The sequence below is a fragment of the Anguilla rostrata genome, chromosome 3 (assembly GCF_018555375.3).
Source record: "Anguilla rostrata isolate EN2019 chromosome 3, ASM1855537v3, whole genome shotgun sequence".
NCBI classification, from domain to species: domain Eukaryota; kingdom Metazoa; phylum Chordata; class Actinopteri; order Anguilliformes; family Anguillidae; genus Anguilla; species Anguilla rostrata.
In genome coordinates this window covers 55,910,715-55,932,032 of record NC_057935.1, presented here as the reverse complement: position 1 = coordinate 55,932,032, position 21,318 = coordinate 55,910,715, and the positions used below count along the sequence as shown (strand labels likewise).

Here is a 21,318-nt window from a genome sequence, read left to right as displayed (position 1 = left end):
TGGTGAGGATCAAATATCTCTAGATGTTTTCAGTCAAATTCATACCTGAATGACAACCAAGAAGAAAAGACAGAAGTATGTTCACAACTTAAAAATGAGGTCAGCTGTGTTTTGTTTATGCAACAAATGTAAACAACAACCTTTAAAAATCAGTAGTAATATTCTTGCATCTGTATAATGCATGTGTTCTCAGAAGGGTAATAATGGAAAGTCCATATATTAAAATTTCAGTATACTCTTTCTGTATCATCATGGTTTAACATCGGTTGTCGAAATGGTGCTTAATGGAAAGCTAAAATATTTCAAAATCAGTGATGTACTGCTTTCCATGTTGACTATGGTTCAACAGCATGCTAGTGGTTGCAAATTCTGTCAGTTTATGAGCTTTCCATTTATCTGGTTACCAGCATGAAATATGGTAAGTGCAAATTTGAGGTATTGTTTTGGGGTAAGCGTTATCTGTTAGGCAAAATATAAAATGTAGCCAAATTTTGTAGTTTGTAGCCTGATTAGTGATAACTTGCTATGTCCTTGTAGCTTTTTAAGGCACCAAACAGCCCTAAAATCCACAATATTTGAACATATTTTAAGTTTCCATCAATTGCCTATTTTATCTGACAAAAATCTTTTAAATACATTTCTACAGTACTATTCTTAGCGGACTGCAGAACTTTCTGCTAAGAATTATTGTAGGAAAGGATTCCTTTATAAATCCACCATTTTGGGAGAGGGCCAGAATTCCAGCGTCTCACATTCACTCTGCTCTCACATTGACCCCAGTAATTGTATTCTGAGTGTAAAAGAATGGGTGTTCAAATGCTGATTGAATATGTGAGACAGGCAGACAGAGAAAGAGAGAGAGAGAGAGAGAGAGAGAGAGAGAGAGAGAGAGAGAGAGAGAGTGACCTCCATGTTCTGTGGTCAGTGTCTTTCTGCATGACTGCATGACAGCTTTCTCTTGGCCAACTTGCTCAAGAGTCCCTGTGGGTGTGTCCTTTTATCCATCCTCTCCATCATTTCTCAATGGCTGCTGAAAACATACTGAGCCAGCACAGCAAAGAGAGAAATGCCTCACCTCCCAGCATCCTCTCTGTTTATCTCCCCTCTCTGTTGCTGTGGACACCATAACCAGACAACTCCCCTTTCAGGACCTAGTAACATCTCACCAGCTCACCATGTGTTCAGTTACAGTCACAAGACACATTTGTATAATCATAGCAATGCTTTGCATTTGTAAATATTAATACACAGTACATACAATATACATTTTCAGTCGTTTCAGCAACTGATACTGCTCTGCACTGTTCTACTATAATTCAGTTGCTTATTTTCAGAGAATGTGATTAATCTAGGACATAAGACATGGCGATACCGCTAAGCAAATGCTTACGCCAATTATCAAGGAAAAACACTTCTGTTTAATATTACACAGGTTGTAGCAGTAACAACTGAAAAGCAATTATTAGTCTAGTCGTTAGCCATTAGTCGACCATGCAGTCTATATTGTGCTCCAAAGGGCTTTGCCTGGAGGGCAGCGCAGTGAGTTAAAGCACTGAAGCATAAAGATGTCCTTAGTGTGCCAGCTAGAGACGGGCAAAGCTCCCTGGTGCTAAGCACCCAGCTGCCTGGCTTAGCAGGACGCAGCCTAGGCTGCAGATGGCCTCCACTGGCATTCTAACAGCATTACCGTTTAATGAGGACAACTTCAATAGGAGACCTGAGGAACCGATGGTTCCGCTGTCTGGTCCTGCCAGAACTGCACTGACAGGGAAGCGTGAGCTGGTGAAAGCAGTACCCAGTACTCCTCACGTTCATGTCTGAAAACATTTATCCAGCGGTAAACAAGATGTTTTCCACAACTGAAAACATCAATCATCAAACATCCAACAGTAAACAAGTACAATCAGACCCCCAAGACCAATACAACCAACTCTACAAAGACTTTAATGGTAAGACACTGCTATTGCTCCCAAAGATGCCATCGTATAGCCTTATGTCAAATACAGTGCCCCGGGGTACTTATTAAGTTCCTTTATTTTTACAGGAAAAAATAATAAGGCTGACTTACAGATCCATCATGCAAAAATGAACCCTCTTGAAGAAACTGCATTTAAACATTTAAAGAGCGAAGATATTAATCAATATTTATAAAAGCATGTATTATTAACGCAAAGTACATAGCACTGAGGCACTGCACAGAAATAACATTTTAGTTCAGAGTACTTACTGCCCAACTTTATCCCACAACACCAACTGTGACTCAACTCAAAGTATTTAGGTTGCAGTAATAACACAGTAATGGACAGCAACAACCCATCTGAAATCTGTCCTTGAGGTACATCATTGCCATTCTTGTCATAACTGGGATGTTAACCGTGGCTACTACCCTGGGTCACACACGTAAAAGGCCAAGAAGAATCTCTACTTTTAGAACCCATCTGTTAGACCCTAACAAAATGAAAATATAACCATCAATCTTACTGTTCCTCAATAAATGACGTTTCATATGTGCTCAAGGCCAGCCAGTATGCCCCTTAGCTATATATGCTGTGTCTGCTTAAAATACACAGTAAACTTCGCAAATGGATTCTCGGTACTGGTGGAAGCCACTGCCTTAATGGAGTAATCACAACATCCATTATCCCACGTCTGTTTTGTTAAAATCCTGTGGGTTGGTGAGTTTTTTTTAAACATTTCTCATTTAGCCACATATTTCAGAATGACCTAATTCATCTCGGAGTGCATCGTAACAATGCTAATGACAGTTTCCACAGACTCTAATGATCAGTGCAATTTGATCAGTGCAATTTTCTGCAGTTGTGGAGACCAAACCACACTCTAATGCAAGGGTGAATGTACAACTCAAAAGTGGCTGTCCTCAGATCTTATTTCAGGCCCGGGGTCTACAACAGCATTAGCCACCAATGAGAAGACACGTGCAGGAGAAGCCACCTGGCACCACGTACCTGTGCTGCTGCTCCAGCTTCCAAGGGCAACCTGGCCAAACCGTAGCACAAAGAGAGGATGAAGAAGGGGGTGCGGAAAGAAGGCAGGTCTCCCGTCCCTGAATTTCAGAATGGAGGGGACAACGCAAAGACAGGGAGAGCTAAAGTCGGGGGGCTGCTGGAGGGAGGGGGAGGGGGCGGGAGGGAATGCTCCGCCTCTTTTCTGCTTTCCTAACTCAACCCAGACTTCCAAATCCCACAGGAACACAGCTGAAGGAGAAGAACGGCTGTTCCACAGCCTCCCCCCCTCTCCCTCTCTCCCTTTCTCTCTGCCTCTCCCTCCTTCTATCCAAGCGAGCCATTTCCTGACAATAGCGAGAGGGTATTACAGGTGGGTTTGAGAAATGAGTCGCTCAAACCCCCTCACAACAAAAAATAAATGACAAACCAGGGCCGCAAACTCAAGCTCGACAGCACACCTGTAGGAATACAGCGCGCACGCAGCGCTCTTCTGACACACCGCACCGCTGTTACTGCACTGTTGCGATACGTGAGCTTGGTCCCCCTTCTCCCTTCACTTTTCTAGCGTGGATCGGAATCCTCTGTTTCTGCAGAGCTCGTACATTTCCTGCCACAGCTGGCAGGCCAATATGCTATTTGCCTTCCACTGACATCGTTTCATCCGCTCCGCATGGAAGCGTGATGTTGCTTCATCAAGGGGCCATTCCAGAAGAAACACAGGCTGAGAAACATGAAGAGCTCAGAAAGCACGGCGGTGAGAGAGTATTAGCAGCCTGTGAGACTGGTTCTGCCATACAGGGGTTGGCATATCCGAGAAGCCCGTCACGCTAGGAGCCAGCAGCCTTGCGTTTGGCAACCAGAGATGAATTCCCGGTATCGCCCATGGTTCCATGTGGAGAACGCCCTGCCAGCCGTGGGGGGGAGGGGTCCTCGCATTCGGTGTTACGGGGGTTATGGCGCTGTTAATTCGAGAGAGGGAGGGCATGTGGGAACCTGGCAAACCGAACCGCGTGAGAGGTGGGGCCGAGTTCCGCGGCGCACATCTTCCCACAGCACAGCTCTCAACCCCTATCCATCTCTCACCAGGTAGGGAGGGAGGAAATATGAGCAAGGGAAAGAGAGAATGAACGAGCGGCTGAGTGGTACTAAATTATATTCACTAGTCTGCCTGGACTAAAGCCTGCTCTGGGGTCGGGGGCACGCACATTTAATGCAGGCCAACACTGCCTCTGTGGTACAGCTTTGATGGACACATGGTAAGTGCAGATAAAAGTACACATGATCAGTTATAGAATCATTGAAAATCAATGTCAAATGAAAGCATCCTATTTTTTTTAGCATTTAAAATGGAACACTCAGATCCAAGCGACATACATCCCATCTGCAAGATTGATTCACAATGCTTACGTCTTTTTTTCAGGGTACAACAAGGCAGTGTCTTTCCTGGGAATCAAACCTACAACCATGGAGTTGCAAGACCAGTTCACCCACATGCGTGCAACACCTGCAGCGACTCTCTCGCCAGCTTGGCATTTCATTAACCTGCCCTCAAGCCAACCGTTACTCTCTGAAGTTGTAAGGTTAATCTCTTATGCGTGAAGGACTGCATCTCGGCTGCAACACTGACCCCAGAACACTGATTTACATGCCTGTCCGCAAACTGTATGCCAGTAACCGAGAATGCAAATATCCCATATCTTTCTCATTTTCTTTTTCTTGTCTATGAAACCCGAAGACTCATTGGGTTACATTTTCTTTTTCAGAAAGTGTAAGCCACCGCCATGCAAAGCCCAGATGTTGGAATGTTTTAAAGCGGGGTGGGTTTGTGCTCCTCAGGACGGGCAATTTTAACAGCGCCAGAGCGCCACATCCCCAAGAGGCCCCCGAGGACTCGGATAGGAAAACCATTCAGAGAGAGAGAAAGAGCGAGAGCGAGTGAAAAGAGAGAGAAAACAAAAGCAACAGCCAGAGACCATGGTTCCGCTCGGTCAGGGCGGTGACGCCGGGACCACATGACCCTTTCATCTCCATCTTTATGGTTATAAAGACCGTGAGTCCAGAGTCTGCACCTCTATGGGAGACGAGTGGACAATTCAGGAGGCGGACGAGGCGTGGGGCGCTGGTCACACCTGTAACTCCACACGGGGGACTGACACACAGGCCGCTGTCACTAAAGATTTTCCCTACCGGCAAAAAAAAAAAGCTATTAAAATGCTGTTTTTTGCTGTTACTTAGCTATCCAAAAGAATAGTGTATTTGTTATTTCAATCTTACACTGGGGGATTAAACGTGGATTCTATGTGGACATCCAATATATGCATCAATATACTTAATTACAGCCTAATGAACTTTAAAAACACCTGGGTATGTATCCAGGATGTTTTTCAGTCATGAGCTCATTTTCAACCTTAAGACTTGAATGCATCAGATTGAAAATATATGGATCTACACAAAAATATTATCCTTGTAAGAAAGTGAGGCTCGAATGTTGTAATTTCAATTATAGCATTGATACAGCCATGTACAAGACCTGTTGTCTGTAACTTTGCCAACATTTCATCTTTACATGAGATGTTCTTTATCTCCACTGCACTCAGAGGGAGCTGCTTTGGCATATTTACTTTGAAGGTTACATTAACAGATGTCAAAAGCAGACACCATGGCAGCATCCTGTAAATTTGCCAGGAAAGTTCTGGATATGCGCTACAGGGCCCTGGGGGGTCATAGCTGTCCTCTGCCCTCTTCTCCTACTCTCCTCTACCCCAGTCTCCAATCAGGTGACCGCGGATGACCCACTGAAAAAAGAGAGAGGAGGAGGAATTAAAAGCCTCTCCTCCTTCTCCCTCTTCCATTTCTTTCTCTCTCCCTTTCCTGACTTTGGGAGAATTATAGTGCAAAGCCAGACAGCTTGCCATCCTGCTACAGTTCTGCAGATTTCCATCTTTGCAGATTTTCTGCTGAGCTTTAAGACACATAGACATAGCACATCAGGATCCAATGATATTGGGAGGCAAAATGCTGGCAGAATATGAAATGCAATTAAAACTATTTTAAAGAGCCAAATAAATATGCAACGCTCCTTCTGACAAAAAAGCAACCTCAGTTAAATCTCACATGAAGAGCCTTTCATCTCTTCCTAATTCACCTCTACTTTGGACCCAATCTCAAAGCCAGCTCTTTCTGCAATTTATGAAAAACCCTTAAAACATTTTTTTTTTAAAACCATAACAGTCTGCCCTATGTGCCCACTAACACAAAGGTCTGCGCAAACGATGTGAATTCAGATTTTGAAACTTTCTCCATTGGGAGAACAAAATAATAGAAAAAAAAAAGAATTATCTGTAGAAATAAAGCACATGATCTTAATTACCCACACAACTGCCCACAATGACTTTCACCATCAGACAATAACTCCCAGCATGGTAACCAACAAAGTAGTCAATGCCATAGGCAACCCTCGGACAATTTATTATGCACTCATGGCCCCTAGTGGCCAAGTGTAGAACCGCACATATTTTTCAATCTGTCAATACATGGCATCCATCTTTGTGCTCAGCTGTAAACATAGACTCTCAACAGAGGCTCAGTTGTTCACAACATGGGCACCTGAACAACTGACTGAAACACAAGTCACTGCCTGATCATCTACTGCTGAATAAACAGTGTTGGGTGAAAACCTCAGCCCATTCTGTCAAACTGAATGAACGATGTATTGATTCTATATAGGCTAGTTGTATAGAATTATTTCTGAGGCATGTACAAGCGTGGAGGAGGAACGCACTGCACAGCATTGAATGGCTGAAGACAACTGCAGCCTCCCTCTCTCTTTCTCTCTCACGCTGTCCCTCCCGCTTAATTGATTTTCCTACAATACGCGCTTAACTCTTCCATTCCTGGAAGCCATAAGAGCTCTTTCAGAGGCTTCACAAACAGTCTTCTGTTGAGAGATACTGATGTAGCAAATGTCATTATTGTGTCCTAACACAGGACAGAAGTCAGGCCACGCTGAGGCGACCCACAGCCGCCTTGGGCAAAGCAAACCTAGTGCCTCCATCCACTAACAGTTGACTGGTTGTAATTCTGTGAGACTGACAAGGGCAGCGGAATGCTTAACTCTGCTAAAAACACCATGTCGGCATGGACTCCACAGACTGTAAAATTCTGACCATGACGGTGCCAGCTTAGGTCAGCAGCCCTACAGGGAACGCACAGCCACAGTGTCACTTAAAGGGGACATGATGTACTCCGTAATATGACTCTGGCTCATTTGCTTTTTACCTTAGATAAGATCTAATGTTAAAAAAAAAATTAGGAGCACACTAATACATCCCTATCAGTAGATGTGCTGCTAAAATATTTCTTCAGTTAGCACATAGAGCAACGCCTTTGTTTTTTCCTCACATTTCAATGAGCTCATTGAAAGTCAGCAGTCCAGTAAAATAGGAATAGTTTCAGCAGGCAAGACAAACCAACCTAGTGACGTCACAACCTAGCTTTTTCCAAGATGGCTGCGTCCTAGTGCTAGTATCTGCAAACAGAGTAAAAACAGAGCTTCATCTTATTTAAGATGAAAAGCAAATGAACCAGAGTCATATTACCAAGTGCTTCACATCCCCATGGAGGGAGGGAAGGTTTCAGTTAGTGGGACTGTACTCATCTCACCAAACACAAACTTCTCTGGCCAGTCAGTCAGTCTCTGGCAGCTGCGCATGAAGAGTAGTCTTTCACTTCAAGGTGCTGTAGAAGGCACTACAAAGAGGAAATGTGATTCCTTTTTTAAACTTGGCCCAAATACTCTCACCTGTCATTCTGAACAGCCCGTAAGAGGCATCCAGAATTACAACAACAACAACAGAAAAATTTACCTTGACAGAAAATAAATTAGCATTAGCACTTGCTCTCAAGCCTGCAGGGACAGGCACTTAAATCCTGGATCGCCATTTTGTTTCGCCTTCAACAGGTGATATAAGACCCAGCATACACAGAGTGCAGGAGTCAGCACTGGATGCCCTCAGCTCTCCATCTATCAGCACCACTACTGGGACAGCCCTAATTCCCTCTGGAACACCGGACTCTGCCTCTGTCTTATCTCAGGGATAACAAGCAGCTGCCAAATGGGAGATAAGAGAGGCAGTGACCCGACAAACACAGCCAAACAAGGCAGGGGAATCCTAAAGTGATATTTTATATCCCTATATGACCCTCTGCTCCAGCTCCGGTCTGAGATTTGTGATCGTGCATTTAAAATTCGCAACTAAGGAAAAATTTTCAGAAGAAACAGAAAAAAGATCACTACTCACATCACAGTCTGAGTTACACCCCCGTAACTTTCCAATTCAGGGCGTCAGGGAATAGATTACGCTGCACCATCATCCAGAAAAGCAACGGCCCACTAGATATCTTCAGCAGATATTGCCATGCCTTTCCAGCTGGAGGTTTGGCCACCCCACTGACCGGAAGACAAATCTTACAGATAACGATCTTACACCACACAGAAATAGCAAACCGCGTAGCTGCATAGCTGCCTCACCTTGGCCCGCCTTCACAGATTGCCAGTCCGGCCACTCTGGAGATATCAGATGACCTCAGCAAGGAAAGATGGGACAAACGGCTGGGAGTTCCTCAGCCCTAAGAACTGTGCGCTGTTCCAGACCCAGGGAGACTAAGCCCTGCACGCGTTCAGGGGGAGAGGGAGCACACACAGGGCCAGGGAGAGAAAGCAGGTTGTGTGTGAGAGTGTGTATGTGTGTGAGTGTGTGTACGTGCGCGCACGTGTGTGTGTAGGGCGGTGGCTGGGTCCCATTCCCCACAGTCAGAGAGGAAGGGGTCTCTAATGCACCCCTTTCAGGGCGGCCATTCACGGGGATCCACAGCATCACCCAGCTGGCCTCCCATTCAGAAAGCACTGGGCCTGTCTGTCCCATCACACATAAAGATGCCACTATCTCCTCTCAGCGGGCAGCTTCTGCTCAATGCAGGCCAGTTACTGCTCTTTGTCTCCCTCCATACTTCCATCTCTCTCTCTCTCTTCCTCTCCCACTCACTCACTCTTTCCCCCTCCCCTTCTGTCCCTCCCACTCCCTCTTTCATCCCCCTCCTTCTCTCACTCTTTCTCCCTGTCTTTCCTCCCACTTTTTATTAACTAACGCCAAACCAGTGTAAATAAGTTTAAGAGTTAAACAGTTGGAGTTTCGGCTCTTGGCATGAAATCAAGCCCCTTTCTTTTTCACCTCTCACTGTGTCCTCCTGCTCATAGGCTATGCTTTCGTGTGGCCTTTGACCTTTGAGCAGCATGTTCAGTTTATCTTATTATAAAATTAAACACACGCACGCACACAAAAAGAAGAGAGAAAAAAAACACATCTGCGTGTGAATTTCAATGCCATTTATATTAGGAGGAGTCTTGTTGGCAGTCATCCTAGATCTGGAAAAAATAAGTCAATGTTTGCGTACAAACTTAAAAATAAAAGGGATGTTTTATGTAAAGGGCTGCAGATTAATGACCTGACGGCGATGACGTAAGCCTGTGAAGGCTTCGCAGGCCCTCATCTATCCAGATGGGCCACAGGCAGCTCTGAGATGCACATGATTATAACTCAAAATAATTTATCAGTCTTGGATCTGCCCACAGTAATCAATTTAATTATGCTCGCAAGAAACAAACGCTCCTCAGGCGAGGGACCCACGGGAGCAAACGCGGCATGCCGATTGGCCGGTTAGCCAGCACTGACAAACAACAGCACATCCATTTTCAGAAGTACTTTCTGTCCCCTGACTTGTTTCTGATGCTATACTGCTGCCAAGCGGGTCTGCAACTTCAACAGAAAGCGCATCAAGACTGTTTTAAAGATCGCTCAGAGAACATTAGCACAACAACTATTTGACATTGATATGGACAAAAGAGTGGTCACGGTCATATGCCAACATCCCCTGCTCCCTCCTTCAACCCATGGGGTGGGGTTGGGGGGTTAGCGACAAGGAGGCAATTAATGCCTGCACCCACAAGACAACAATCTACCAGGAGAACAGTCACAGGCCAAGTTGAAAGACAGTTTTACAACTTGAACTTAAATGGCATACAGGACTTTCTGCTGTAAAATTATAAGAAAATATTTATAACTTGATTGTGTTACATTCTCATGAATGCTCTGTAAAATCCCAACATATGTGCTGTCTGTTTTATCCATTAAAATTTTTGTTTTAACGTATTTGTATTATATCTGAATTTGTATTTTGTATTTGTTGTTTTTAATGTACCTGCCCAGGGACTACAGTTGAAAATTAGCCACGCTGGCCAAAGTGGCACATTTACAGAAATGTTTATTAATGTGAATTGTCCCTGTAAAAATAAACTGAATAAAGTAAAGTAAAGTAAAGTTCTCTTCAACATGCATAGCTGTTTAGAAGCCCAAATAAATTTTGACTTGCTCTCGGAAAAAAATATAGTATCAAAAACTGCACCCCGGGTCGCTAGGTTGGATGTACCAAGCAGAGGAATAATCAATTGATCTCACAAAGCTAATTCGTAAAATCCTGGGTTTTAGCTTCACTCAGTGACACCCTCTTTTCAGACAGTACCACAGTCAAACCAAGAAATGTACATTTCTCCACAAGATTCTGCCATCAGTCAGTACAATCAATGCATTTACCTGCTTGCAGGGTACAGCAGCAGAATTTGCACCTGGAATGAGATTCCCATAAAGAACAACTCCCGTCCTCTTCTCATGCACTTTCAGACTGGAGCACTCGTAGAGACCAAAATGGAAAACTAACCAGTGAATTCCTGCACAGCCTTCAGAGTGGCTACACTGGGAACTGTTTTTCAGACAATGCTAAAGAAAAATAATATGTGCCCAGATAAGTTGAGTCAGGAGCAGATCTTGCTTTGTATTTGGATAAACAAAGCAGGCAAAGAGCGCAATTCCGTGCTAGTGTTTGTCAAGTGCAGCTCTCTTTTCAGTTCCAGACAGGTAACATTCCTCAGTCCCAGTTTCAGCAGAACCAGTCTTTTGAATTTAGGTGGAAATACGCTCAGGCAAACACACACTGCTCCACACACACAGACTTTCCCCTTCCCAAAAGTAAACTTCTGAAAAGTCGCCCAATAATTCAGTCCACTTCACACAGAATGGATATTAAATCAATTCATTACTCATCTTTTATGTATCTTTTATACAACTAGACAGGTCGACTGAGAACTAGATTTTCACTGGCCGTGATTACTAAGGAAATTAAAACAGCTGAACAGGAACTCAAGGGGTTTTGCAGCCAGTCAGATGTAGATGGAGGGATGATTAGGTAGACAAATGTAGAGAGCCAGTGTTGCAGATATTTGATCAGAACACCTGGATTAATATCCCTGCTCTTTCTAGAAGTGTCACAGGATGTTTAATGACCACAGAGAGTCAGGCTTGGTGTAACATCTCATTTAAAGGGCAGCACCTACATCACAGTGCCCTCGACACTGTGCAGGGGCACTGAATTTGATTTGGTCCTGAGGGAAGGGTGCCACCTACTGGTACACCTGCACCTCTTCCAGCAGTAATGAATTATTTCACAAGAGGTCTCCAATCTGAGTACAGACCAAGCATAGCCGTGCTTAGCTTAAGCAGGTTGAATCAGTAGGCTAGAGGGCGGTGTGGTTCTCTAGTGGGATCGCAGCATGCCCACACCACAAGCAGACAAGCAGGCATGCTACCATAGTCAAGCCTAAGGCCTGTTAATACAGCAATAGCCAACCAGTGCAGAGCTTGGCCCTGACAACCTCAGCTTCACTGGCTCAATCTTCACACATCCAATATGAACTTGAATTAGGGCTCTTTCTTGCGTGCCTTGTGCAGTGTCACCGGTGTTTAGTCTGTCATTCTCTCTCTCTCTCTGATCTCAGGCTCGGTGGTCCTGAGCACTGTAGCGCTGCCACTTACCTCTGAACTAGATCTAAAGGAGAACGTGCTGAGTGACGCCCCAAAGAGCCCATTGTTTCAGAGCATCCCGCCTCTGTGCTCAATACTCACTGGCTCCCCAGGCACATGGAGGCCCCTCCCACCCAAATGCTGTATAAACCAGCTTTCGCTGTGAGGGGCCCTGTCGTCACTATCAAATCAAAGAGGTGACTGACAGGGGCGGGTGGAGGCAGGGGCTCCGTTTTTGAGCACAGGTTGATGAACAGAAACTCTTTAATAATGGAAAACCAAGCAGCATTACACAGCAGTGTTCACAGAATGCACCTGTTTAAACACCTTCAGGGATGAATAACTGGGTAGGGCTGCATTCTGCGGTTGGATGCAAACAGGAAGTGACGTGCAGGAAATAAGACTGCCATTGTCTGTCACATCACGCTTCATCGACTACAGGACAGCCACCTGTCAATACCCTGCCCCTCCAAAAAAATCGCAACTCAGTCTGAGCCACAAAACTCCACAATCTTCATACAAGCCAGTCTTTCTGAAGGAAGAGAATAAACAAATCGGCATAGCACCAGGTCTGAGGTTGTATCACATCCATCCACTGCTGCGAACCCAAGCCAGCCAGTTACGCAACAGGGTTTCATTGTGGTAGTTCTGGCAAAGACGCGTTACCCACAGAGCCTCAGTAGTAGTGGGAGGTGCAGCGCGGTCACCAGCGTTCTCTAATGTGTGGTTACAGGCTTCAGAATGACTTCATTTGCCAGACCGGCTACAGTGAAAACACTACAGCGCATGTCCAGCCACACACATGCAGGAAAGTAAACACACACTGGCGGTAAAACATTCCAAATCTGCTTAAGAATCTAGAACAACAAAATTTGAGGGAATCTAGGGTTATTGACTTGAAACAACTAGAAAGAGCACGGCTCTTGAGATGAACTCGCACACGATCCGAAAATCTGATATAAAAAAGCCGCCGTGCAGTCCCGCATGAGAACATTCCTGCCACTCACGATGTGAGGAATCAAAACACGACAAAACCCGAAACCCCCTGAAATAGACCTCAGAATGTTCTGGGAAAACAGTTTTCTGCCGGATCTCAGGCTCCAGACCGGTTCCGACCTACAGTGTCTCCACTGCGCTGATGCCCATGTTCTCCGAGTCTCCCTCACAGGGATCATAATAACAAACCCCACATAATAACTAGCGTAGGCACATTCAGAACCCGGGAGCAGCAGAAAATGCTGCACACGTTGCGGCCCCTCACGTAGGTTTATCGCTGATTTACGGGTAAATAAATCCCGACAAACTGAGCGGTGAGCGTCTGAGAGCAGAGTTATGGGGCAGGGAGAGGGGGAAATTTGGAGTCGAAGTTATTGTTTTGGCACAGTTCCCTCCGGATCACATGACTCCGAATTAATAAGAGGAAGAAAGTGGAAAACATCTGCTCTTCATTATGGGGCTACGGGGCTACGGGGACGCCTCTTACTCACCCCGCACAGACGCAGCGCTCGCGGACGCAGTCGACGCAGCGCTCATTTCCTGCGCGAGAGGCCGGCCGCGCCGTTAGTGGAATCTGTCTCAGGCCTCTCCCTGTCCCCCCATCCCCCACCTTCCCACCCGCACCAAAATACCTCACTGCCTCCTCAGAAAAGACCCAACCTTGACACGTGCCGCACCTCAGACTGCGCCTAAATATGTACTCTGCCCGGTGCAGAGTTGACGATTCGGTAAATTGTTCCCATTGCGAGAGTGGTCTTGGACAGTGTTCAAGGCCTCGGTCAAGTGCGCGGCTCTATATATAAAGCTAAGAAGCGTAGTGATTATCACAGTAAATCTGACAGGAAATAATAACTTCAACAGGATAAAACTGGAATAACATTTCCAGTACAGCTACCATTATTAATCTTACTTATTAAATCACAGTGCAGAAATGGCATCGAGTTCGTGAAATATCGGCCACGGCATGTTTTATTTATTTATTTATTTTTTGTAAATCAAGAGGCCAGTGTTACCCCTCGAGCCGTGAAGCGTTCAAAACAGATTTCCACCGCAGAACATTCTGTCATGGTGTTCACTCTTTCCAAATGTCATTTGAAATTCCTTTCCTGCTCCCAGCGGTCCCAGGCAGGATGAGGAAGAGGCAGAACATGGCACTAGGATTCAGTCACTGCTGGAAGCAAGGCAGAGATAAGCCAGCGCACAGCGCTGTGTCCAGCCAACCAGCATGTCAGCGGCACTCATACCACTCCGGATGAACCTGTATCGCGCTCAACCTCAGCGGACAAAGACCAAAATAGCACAAAGCTCCGATCATACAGGTGCGTCCACAACTACAGGTGGTATTTAGACTTGTCGAGAGTTAATGGTACCAAGAAAATGCAGGGTTTATCTCCACACAACCACTTCCCATGGGTCCTCAAACCACAGCTAACCATCACAGAGGTACTGTTGCATCAACAAGTCCTGACTTTGGCAATGGGTGTCATCTCTTCCTCTACTGTGACCACTCACTCAGCTATGAGGGGTCTTGGCAATCCCATCCCCGCATCGAGGGCCTGAAGTTTAGGGCGTCCTGAAGTTGCTCTCGTTAGCAAAGCACGATTTTCACTGTTCCGTGCAGCTGAAAAACTGCGCATGCTGCCGCCTTTCACACAAATGTTCTGGCAGTAAAAACAAACGGCCCCTAAAAACAGCATGCCCTCCATTTGTCTGAAGTGGAGCCTGTCCCCAGAAACCGCAGCCTTTGAAGAGAGACCATTTCATGAAAAATGTATTTGGTGATGGGAGCAGCTGGCCTCGATCACCCGTGAGATGCCCCCCCCTCCCTCACAACTTTGTTTTGTTTTCGGCTGTTTTCACAATCTTAGGCTCAGATTCCTGCGTGCCCGTGGCGGAGTTCAAGCTGTACAAATGCACGGCGTAAAGACGCATGTGAAAGCCTGGGCAAAAAGAAGGGCGACGTCGACAGACAGATACCTGTGCGCCCGCCGACGGGCGGCCCTGTGTCTCCTTTGGGAGCCTTCGCCCGGATCTGGATCCTTCTCTGCACTTTACACAAATGTCATTCGAGCACACAAATATGGAGTTGCTCTTCTCTTCCTTATCGCCTGAGGGAATGGACAAACAAGTCCTCTTTTATGGTGTATTTACATGGAAAAAGGATTAAAAATAGCTACTGCTGGTGAGTCAAGGCGAAAGTATCCAGAAACCTCTGCAGTTACAAACAGTGGAAAAAGGCCAGAGCTCTGTCAGCCATGAGGATAAACACAGAGGTGAAATACCTACAGTATAAATATTACATTTATTTCACTGCCCAAAACTAGAACTACAAGTAAAAATATGTGTTCGTTTATCAAATATGTAAATTAGCAAAATATGGATTTAATATGATTTAATTATTAAGATTATTTCAATTCTTGAGTTAGCCTGTCTCTTGATACTGTGACCTAGATTAAAATTTAACTGTAGCTAATTTACCACCAAGCCCTGCTTGCAGTTTTAAATTAGTCACAGTTAAACATCACAGAAACTTCAGCATTGTGCAGAGAATGTAATCTGCTGAAAAAGAGGGATCAGCAGAAAAGAGGTTAACGCACAAGACTTCATCTGACCTCTTTAAAGTGATCCAAGCGTTAAACTTCTAATTCTGCACAAGCGCCAATGATAAAGGCCTCTCTGGCCTTTTGAGACAATTTGATCACAGCAGGACAGTTAGGAGACAGTCAAGGGTTTCCTATGAAGCGTATTGTGGAATAAATAAATGTGGTTATTCAGATTGCTGTATCTCAAAAAAGCAATGGATCTTTGATCAATGCTGGGTGCTATAGGCTCCCTCTTCATCTGGCTAAGCCCCGCTACAAAATTTCAGCAGTACCGATCATTTGTCCCACAGTGGAAAGGGAGGATGCAGGACAGAACGCAGGACAGAATACTCTACGGATGGCATGGCAACATCCAATGCCATCCTAGCTCCTGATTTCCACGGTACAACATCTATTTGCCACAGTAAACTGAATTGAGTAAACTTGAAATGAACCACCCCAGAGAACGCAGACCAATGTCCTCGGGGGCAAGAAAAAAGGCGGCTCCCTCAACACAAGCACGCTTAACCAGAACGCTGGCCAGAAATACCTCTGAGGAGAGGCATGGAGGTCGACGCGCCAGCCCTCTTCTCCTCCACCTGCCCTTCCCGTTCCGTCGCTCTCCTCCGCCTCCATCGCATGGCGCCCGCGGTCGGCGCCAGGAGCCCCGAACGCAAACGCGCTCCAACGCCGCAAGCGCCTCTTCTTCCCCCGTCCCCTCCTTCCAAGGAAGTCGCCAAATCCGCAGAGACTCCTCACACCCACTCACACTTATAAAAAGACGGCGAGTCGGCTGCCTGTCCCTCCGTGGCGTCGCATCTCCCCACACTGCGCATTCTGCTTCGTCAGGCTGAGGCTGCGTGAGTCCGGAACCTGCAGACCCGCAGGCAACGCGACGCCCGGCTCAAGCGGACGCACATGTTGGCGCTCTTGCCGTGAAACACTCAAGCTGCTTACACGCATGAGAGCACACACATTGTTCAACGGCAGCCTTCAAACTCACACACAAACACACAATCACACAAACAATACCACGCAGCCACCCTAACACACAGATTAGGCTACGTAAAGATTTGCCACCATTTGCCTCCCTTCCCAGGTCAGTCCGTACCACCATAAGTCACTTAGATTGTTGGGAAACATTCTGTGGTTGCGGTTCCAAGCTGGCCTGGATATGTTTGCGTGTGCATGTGTGTGTGTATGTCTGTGTTTACGTGCACACATGTGCATGCACACGTGAGCCACAACTGCTCATCCAGCTGTGTTGATATATCTTCACAATTGACATTTCAGAACATTCTTAAAATAACTTACACAGCAAAACCCTGGTATTCCAAAATGTTTGCATAGCAATGTGCAATACCCTGACAATAGAAAGGAAATAGCCTATAAGATTACTTTATGCAGTAATTTTGAACATTCTTTTCTTTTCAACTGATTAAAATGTATATTAGATTAGATGAGGCATAAAAATTGAACAAAATAATGTAATGTTCTTTACATTAGAGGCTTTCGCAGCGTGAATCATCACACGGGATACGCGCAGAGGTGGCGAAGCAGCACTCGCGGCGTTCCGGTGAGGCGCAAGGCCAAAGCCGGCGGGCTTCACGTGCCGCTCCAATCACAGCAGCCAAATTAAAACCCAGCACGTCTACTCCAGCCAAGTTTGTTTGCTAACGTCTTCTATTACAGGGCTGGGTGCGTCACTGCTGCCAGCACACACATTTTTTTTTTACCACAATGCAATGCGGTAGCAAGCGCCCGGCCTTTCTGCGAGGTTTCCAGTCAACCTCCCAGCAACCTTTGCAGCAGCTCTCTCCTGTCTCAAACCTCTTCCATCTGGAAACAATCTCCAGCCTATTATGGCACTGGCTGACGAGTCTGTTTGTTGACATTAACAAGGGGCCATTCTTCACCGATAGAATTTCTCTGCCAATTACAAATCTATGATTCAAAACACACAGGGATAACATCTCTATGAGGTATCACTGCACATGGTGCTGTACCTAAATTTCGTATTTTTCTCTCTTGTATTTCAGCTATGGATGAACTTCGCTCTAACTTTTTCTACTTGTGTGTGGGAATAATATGATGATGTGTTTTCATTGGCTTTCCCCCCGCATACTTTCAGACACATATGGTAAGAGTGGAATAAATAGGGGAGGGGCCTCTGTGCATCTCTGCATAGGGCTAACACCCACTTTCGTCTGGCACTTTGACTCAGTACAGCCTCCACAGCAACAGTGACTGTGGTTGGAGGTGGCAGAGTTGGAGAGACCGCCGGTGTCTCTGAATGCGCTCTCCTAAACATCTGCCCTGCTCCTCAGCCTTGTCCCAGGGCCCAAATCCAAACACCATGAGGCCAGAGCAGCAGTCTCTACAGTTCGCAGCTGTCACAACACTATCACACAGCTGCGTGGTGTCTCCATGGCAACATGCATCTTGGGCCTGCGTTTAGTTACCTTGTTGAATTAGGAGCGTATGTGGATTTAGGTCTTGGCTCATACTGCCTTTCTCTCTGCCATCATCCTGCTGGAGGAGGGTTAAACACCATCTAGGCACAGTGCTAAGACTTGTACAAATGCTGTGTGTAATGTAAATGATGTGAGTTTCCAGTCCCCTTGCCAGACCACATATAAGGAAGAGCAGAGGGAGGTCACACACATAAATATGAACCTTTGAGAAGGCCTCATCTCTCAACTAAAAAGTGAAAGACAACAGCAATTTTTTTCAATTTGACGGTGCTTTTCTCACAGTCCAGTGCAACGAAAGCATGACCTGTTGCTGCCATGATGAAAACCCTGAGGGTGTTTGTCAACATCTGGGATTCTCTGTGGGAGAGAATGTTTCTCCCAAAGTTTGGCCAGGCTCACAGTGCCACCCCATCCAGCTGGTTCGACAACACCTCCAGCATGCCGCAAGCAACAAGGACCACGAGCCACATGAGGAAAAAGAAAATACCAGCCAGGCTCCTCGCCGCGAAAAAGAGAGAGACAAAGAAGAAGAAGAAGAAAAAGCAGAGGGTGGGGGCACACTTACGCAAATGCCTTTTCTGCATGACGTAAGGCACGGAGGGGATATGTCAACAATTACAGTGTGTATTGGAAACCTAGGACGACCCAGAGGAAGTCCAGCCCCTCCTCCCATCTGAGCTTGGCTTCGAGTAAACCTTGGAAATGGACGCCTCCATGAGAGAGCCTGCCAGTCTGCTCGGAGTCAGGCCAACGGGAATCGTCAAAGCCGCGGGAGAACTGCGGCCGTACGGGAAAACACATGGATGGGCGAACTCCACCAGCGACGAGAGACCCCTAACCACGGCCAAGAACAGCTGTGCTGCAGTCCGCTGCTGGACGCCAGTCGCTGAACGAAAATCTTTGAGCGGACACTTCCGGATGGAAATGTGTGCTGGTCTTCTGCTCCACACACGCAGAGACCCTGGTGACCCGGGACGCATAAATCCAGAAGAGCTATTCGCATGAAAATGGAGCAGTATTTCACCTGGAGAACCGAACGACAAACTCAAAACCTGATTGCTAGCAAGAGAATACATCACATGCTGAAAAGCCCCACGGGGCTGGTTGAATTCAGTCCATTCTGACTCATCCAGACAGCAGGACAGCATCCTGCCGTGTACATCCAGTTTCACCACAGTTCCCAGGCTTGCCACCCCATGGGAGTCTCCCAAACACACAACAGAACAAGCGAGCGCTCTCAAACATCACAATAGTTGCACAACTACAGCTTTCATTGACAAATGACACATCTGTTCCTTTATTTTATTTTAAAGGAACAGATGTGTCAGGACAAACAAATCGAAAAAGGCCATTACAATAGATGACACGAGAACATCTGCCCATCCTCAAAGTTCTGAACCAACAGAAATGGAGTATTTGAAGTTCAGAGAGAATGAACCCGAAACCAATGGGTCCTGCTGACCATACTTCCTTCTCCAGTCACAATTGAAAACAAATGATGAAAATGGGAGGGGGCTCCATTTCCAGCCTTCACATCTGGATCATTGCCATGACAACCAGGGAGAAGTCAGGAGGGAGTTGATAGGAAAAGGCATGACATTTTCAAAAAACTTTTTGTATCTCTAGAGAAAGGTAAGGCCCAGAGCTAGGACAGGAAGTTGTTAGTAGGCTAGTTTCTGCAGCATTTCACCTGAATTTATCTTTCCCCCAGATTCCCCCCACTTACCCCTCTCTTTGCAACAGCAATTAATCTTTGATGCTAAAGCCCATGAAGACACACTGCTCCACCTCACTCTGACAGCAACTCCAAGAAATCTGAAACTCACTAGCTCAAAAACAGTTGGAGCTAAGTGTCAAATTCTCATCAGAAACATTAGAACTGGATTTATTAAAAACCTTACGAGGCCACAATAAATAAAACGGATAAAATGGAATTCAACAACCTTGTAACAATAGCATACACACCACACACGGTTTTATTCCTACAAGCAGTAGCCTATACGTAATAGAAGTGGAGTGAATCAAAAGGAATGGAATGAGTGAATTTCTATAAGAAAATCTATAACTCAATTACAAGCATGGTCTATTAATATAATATCAGTCTACAATGGTGTACTTGTTTCTGCCATAACCTTAAGCGAATACAGTAGTTATGTACCAATTACTGTATAATGAATCCACCTCACTCGCTTAGTAGGAATGAGAATTTCTAGCATAAAAACATCATGGCAACGCTGCATCTGAACTTACTGTATGTATTAAAGCAAAATGTATCAACCACATGCATAGTTCACTCAAGTAAAGCATAAAATCATTGCATTTGAGAGCTATGTCGCTGGACTTACAACTTATTCTAGATGTATGACCAAAAATCACTGCTCCCACTCCCACTTTTCAAACATACATGAACCATTTCACACGCATAATTATGTGATGTAAATTTTACTCTCTGATAAGCCTGTCCAGTGTTAAAGACAATCCTTCAGGCGTTTTTTGATGCACTCAAACTAGTCTTGTCAGTCCTCGATCATTTTCTTTTTCCCTGTCTCCCTCGTTTTAGCATAATTTTTGTCCCTGCCTGGGGAATGCACAAAGATTCAGCGGCTTTACTGTTCATTTTCACAGACTGTTGATTTGTTCAAGATGGCTTTTCATTGGCAGAGAAACTTTCTTTTAGCTGCCTCGTTGAAAAGCATACACTTATTCCATGTGACCTTGTTTACTTGAACATGTTATGTGAGGCCATGAGATTGTAAGTAGGCTACACAAGAGAAGGCACACATTTCAAATGAAATGGTTTCTATTAGCTCATTTATTATACTGAAAATTAAAGTGGAAAATTATGATGCCATTAATAGATTGCGCTTTCTGTTAATGCTTTCACTGGGCTGAAAACGATTCTTTGAAACAAAGAATTTTATTAGGCTATAACTAGCAGAGTATTTAAACAGCATTCGAATAGGAATGATTCCAGCCTACGGACTGTAATCATTACATCTGGGCTATTCTTACATCCAGTATTCCAACAAGTGGGTTTCAGTATAACCAAGTTTTCATAAAAGCCTCCAAAATGTATATGCTGCATATCACTGTTTTGGTTAATAACCACACTACAGACCACAGAAGTGCTTGAAACTGTTCAGACTGTCATAATTGATATATTCAAACCAGATTTCCAAACACAAAAACACAAAATTTTTCCAGTCATGGAGAACCTGCTGTAGATGGCGTGGGAAAGTCAGGATGGTGTTGGGTTAAGAGGATCTGATCCTGTCTCCCACACGGTTGTTGGAGTCTCGTGACTCAGCCTCTCTCTGACATTCACATGAACCCTGTGCCTTAAGCCAACAGCCAAGACGGGCTGAAAACCTATAAGAAGCCGTTGAGC

The 21,318-nt window shown here is 45.4% G+C and overlaps 1 protein-coding gene across 3 annotated transcripts in view; it reads right to left on the bottom strand.

Moving 5' to 3' along the window:
* The window catches only part of nhsl2 (NHS-like 2), a 59,003-nt gene that overhangs the window by 35,034 nt on the left and 2,651 nt on the right, over positions 1-21,318 (bottom strand). Inside the window, exon 1 of one of the 3 annotated variants that reach the window (XM_064328431.1) lies at positions 16,007-16,291. The exons of the other annotated variants lie outside the window; for them this stretch is intronic. Coding sequence (XP_064184501.1) covers positions 16,007-16,097 — 91 coding nt within the window. The 5' untranslated portion in view covers positions 16,098-16,291. Of the gene's footprint in view, positions 1-16,006; positions 16,292-21,318 lie in introns of those variants that run through there. 3 annotated transcript variants of the gene reach the window in all.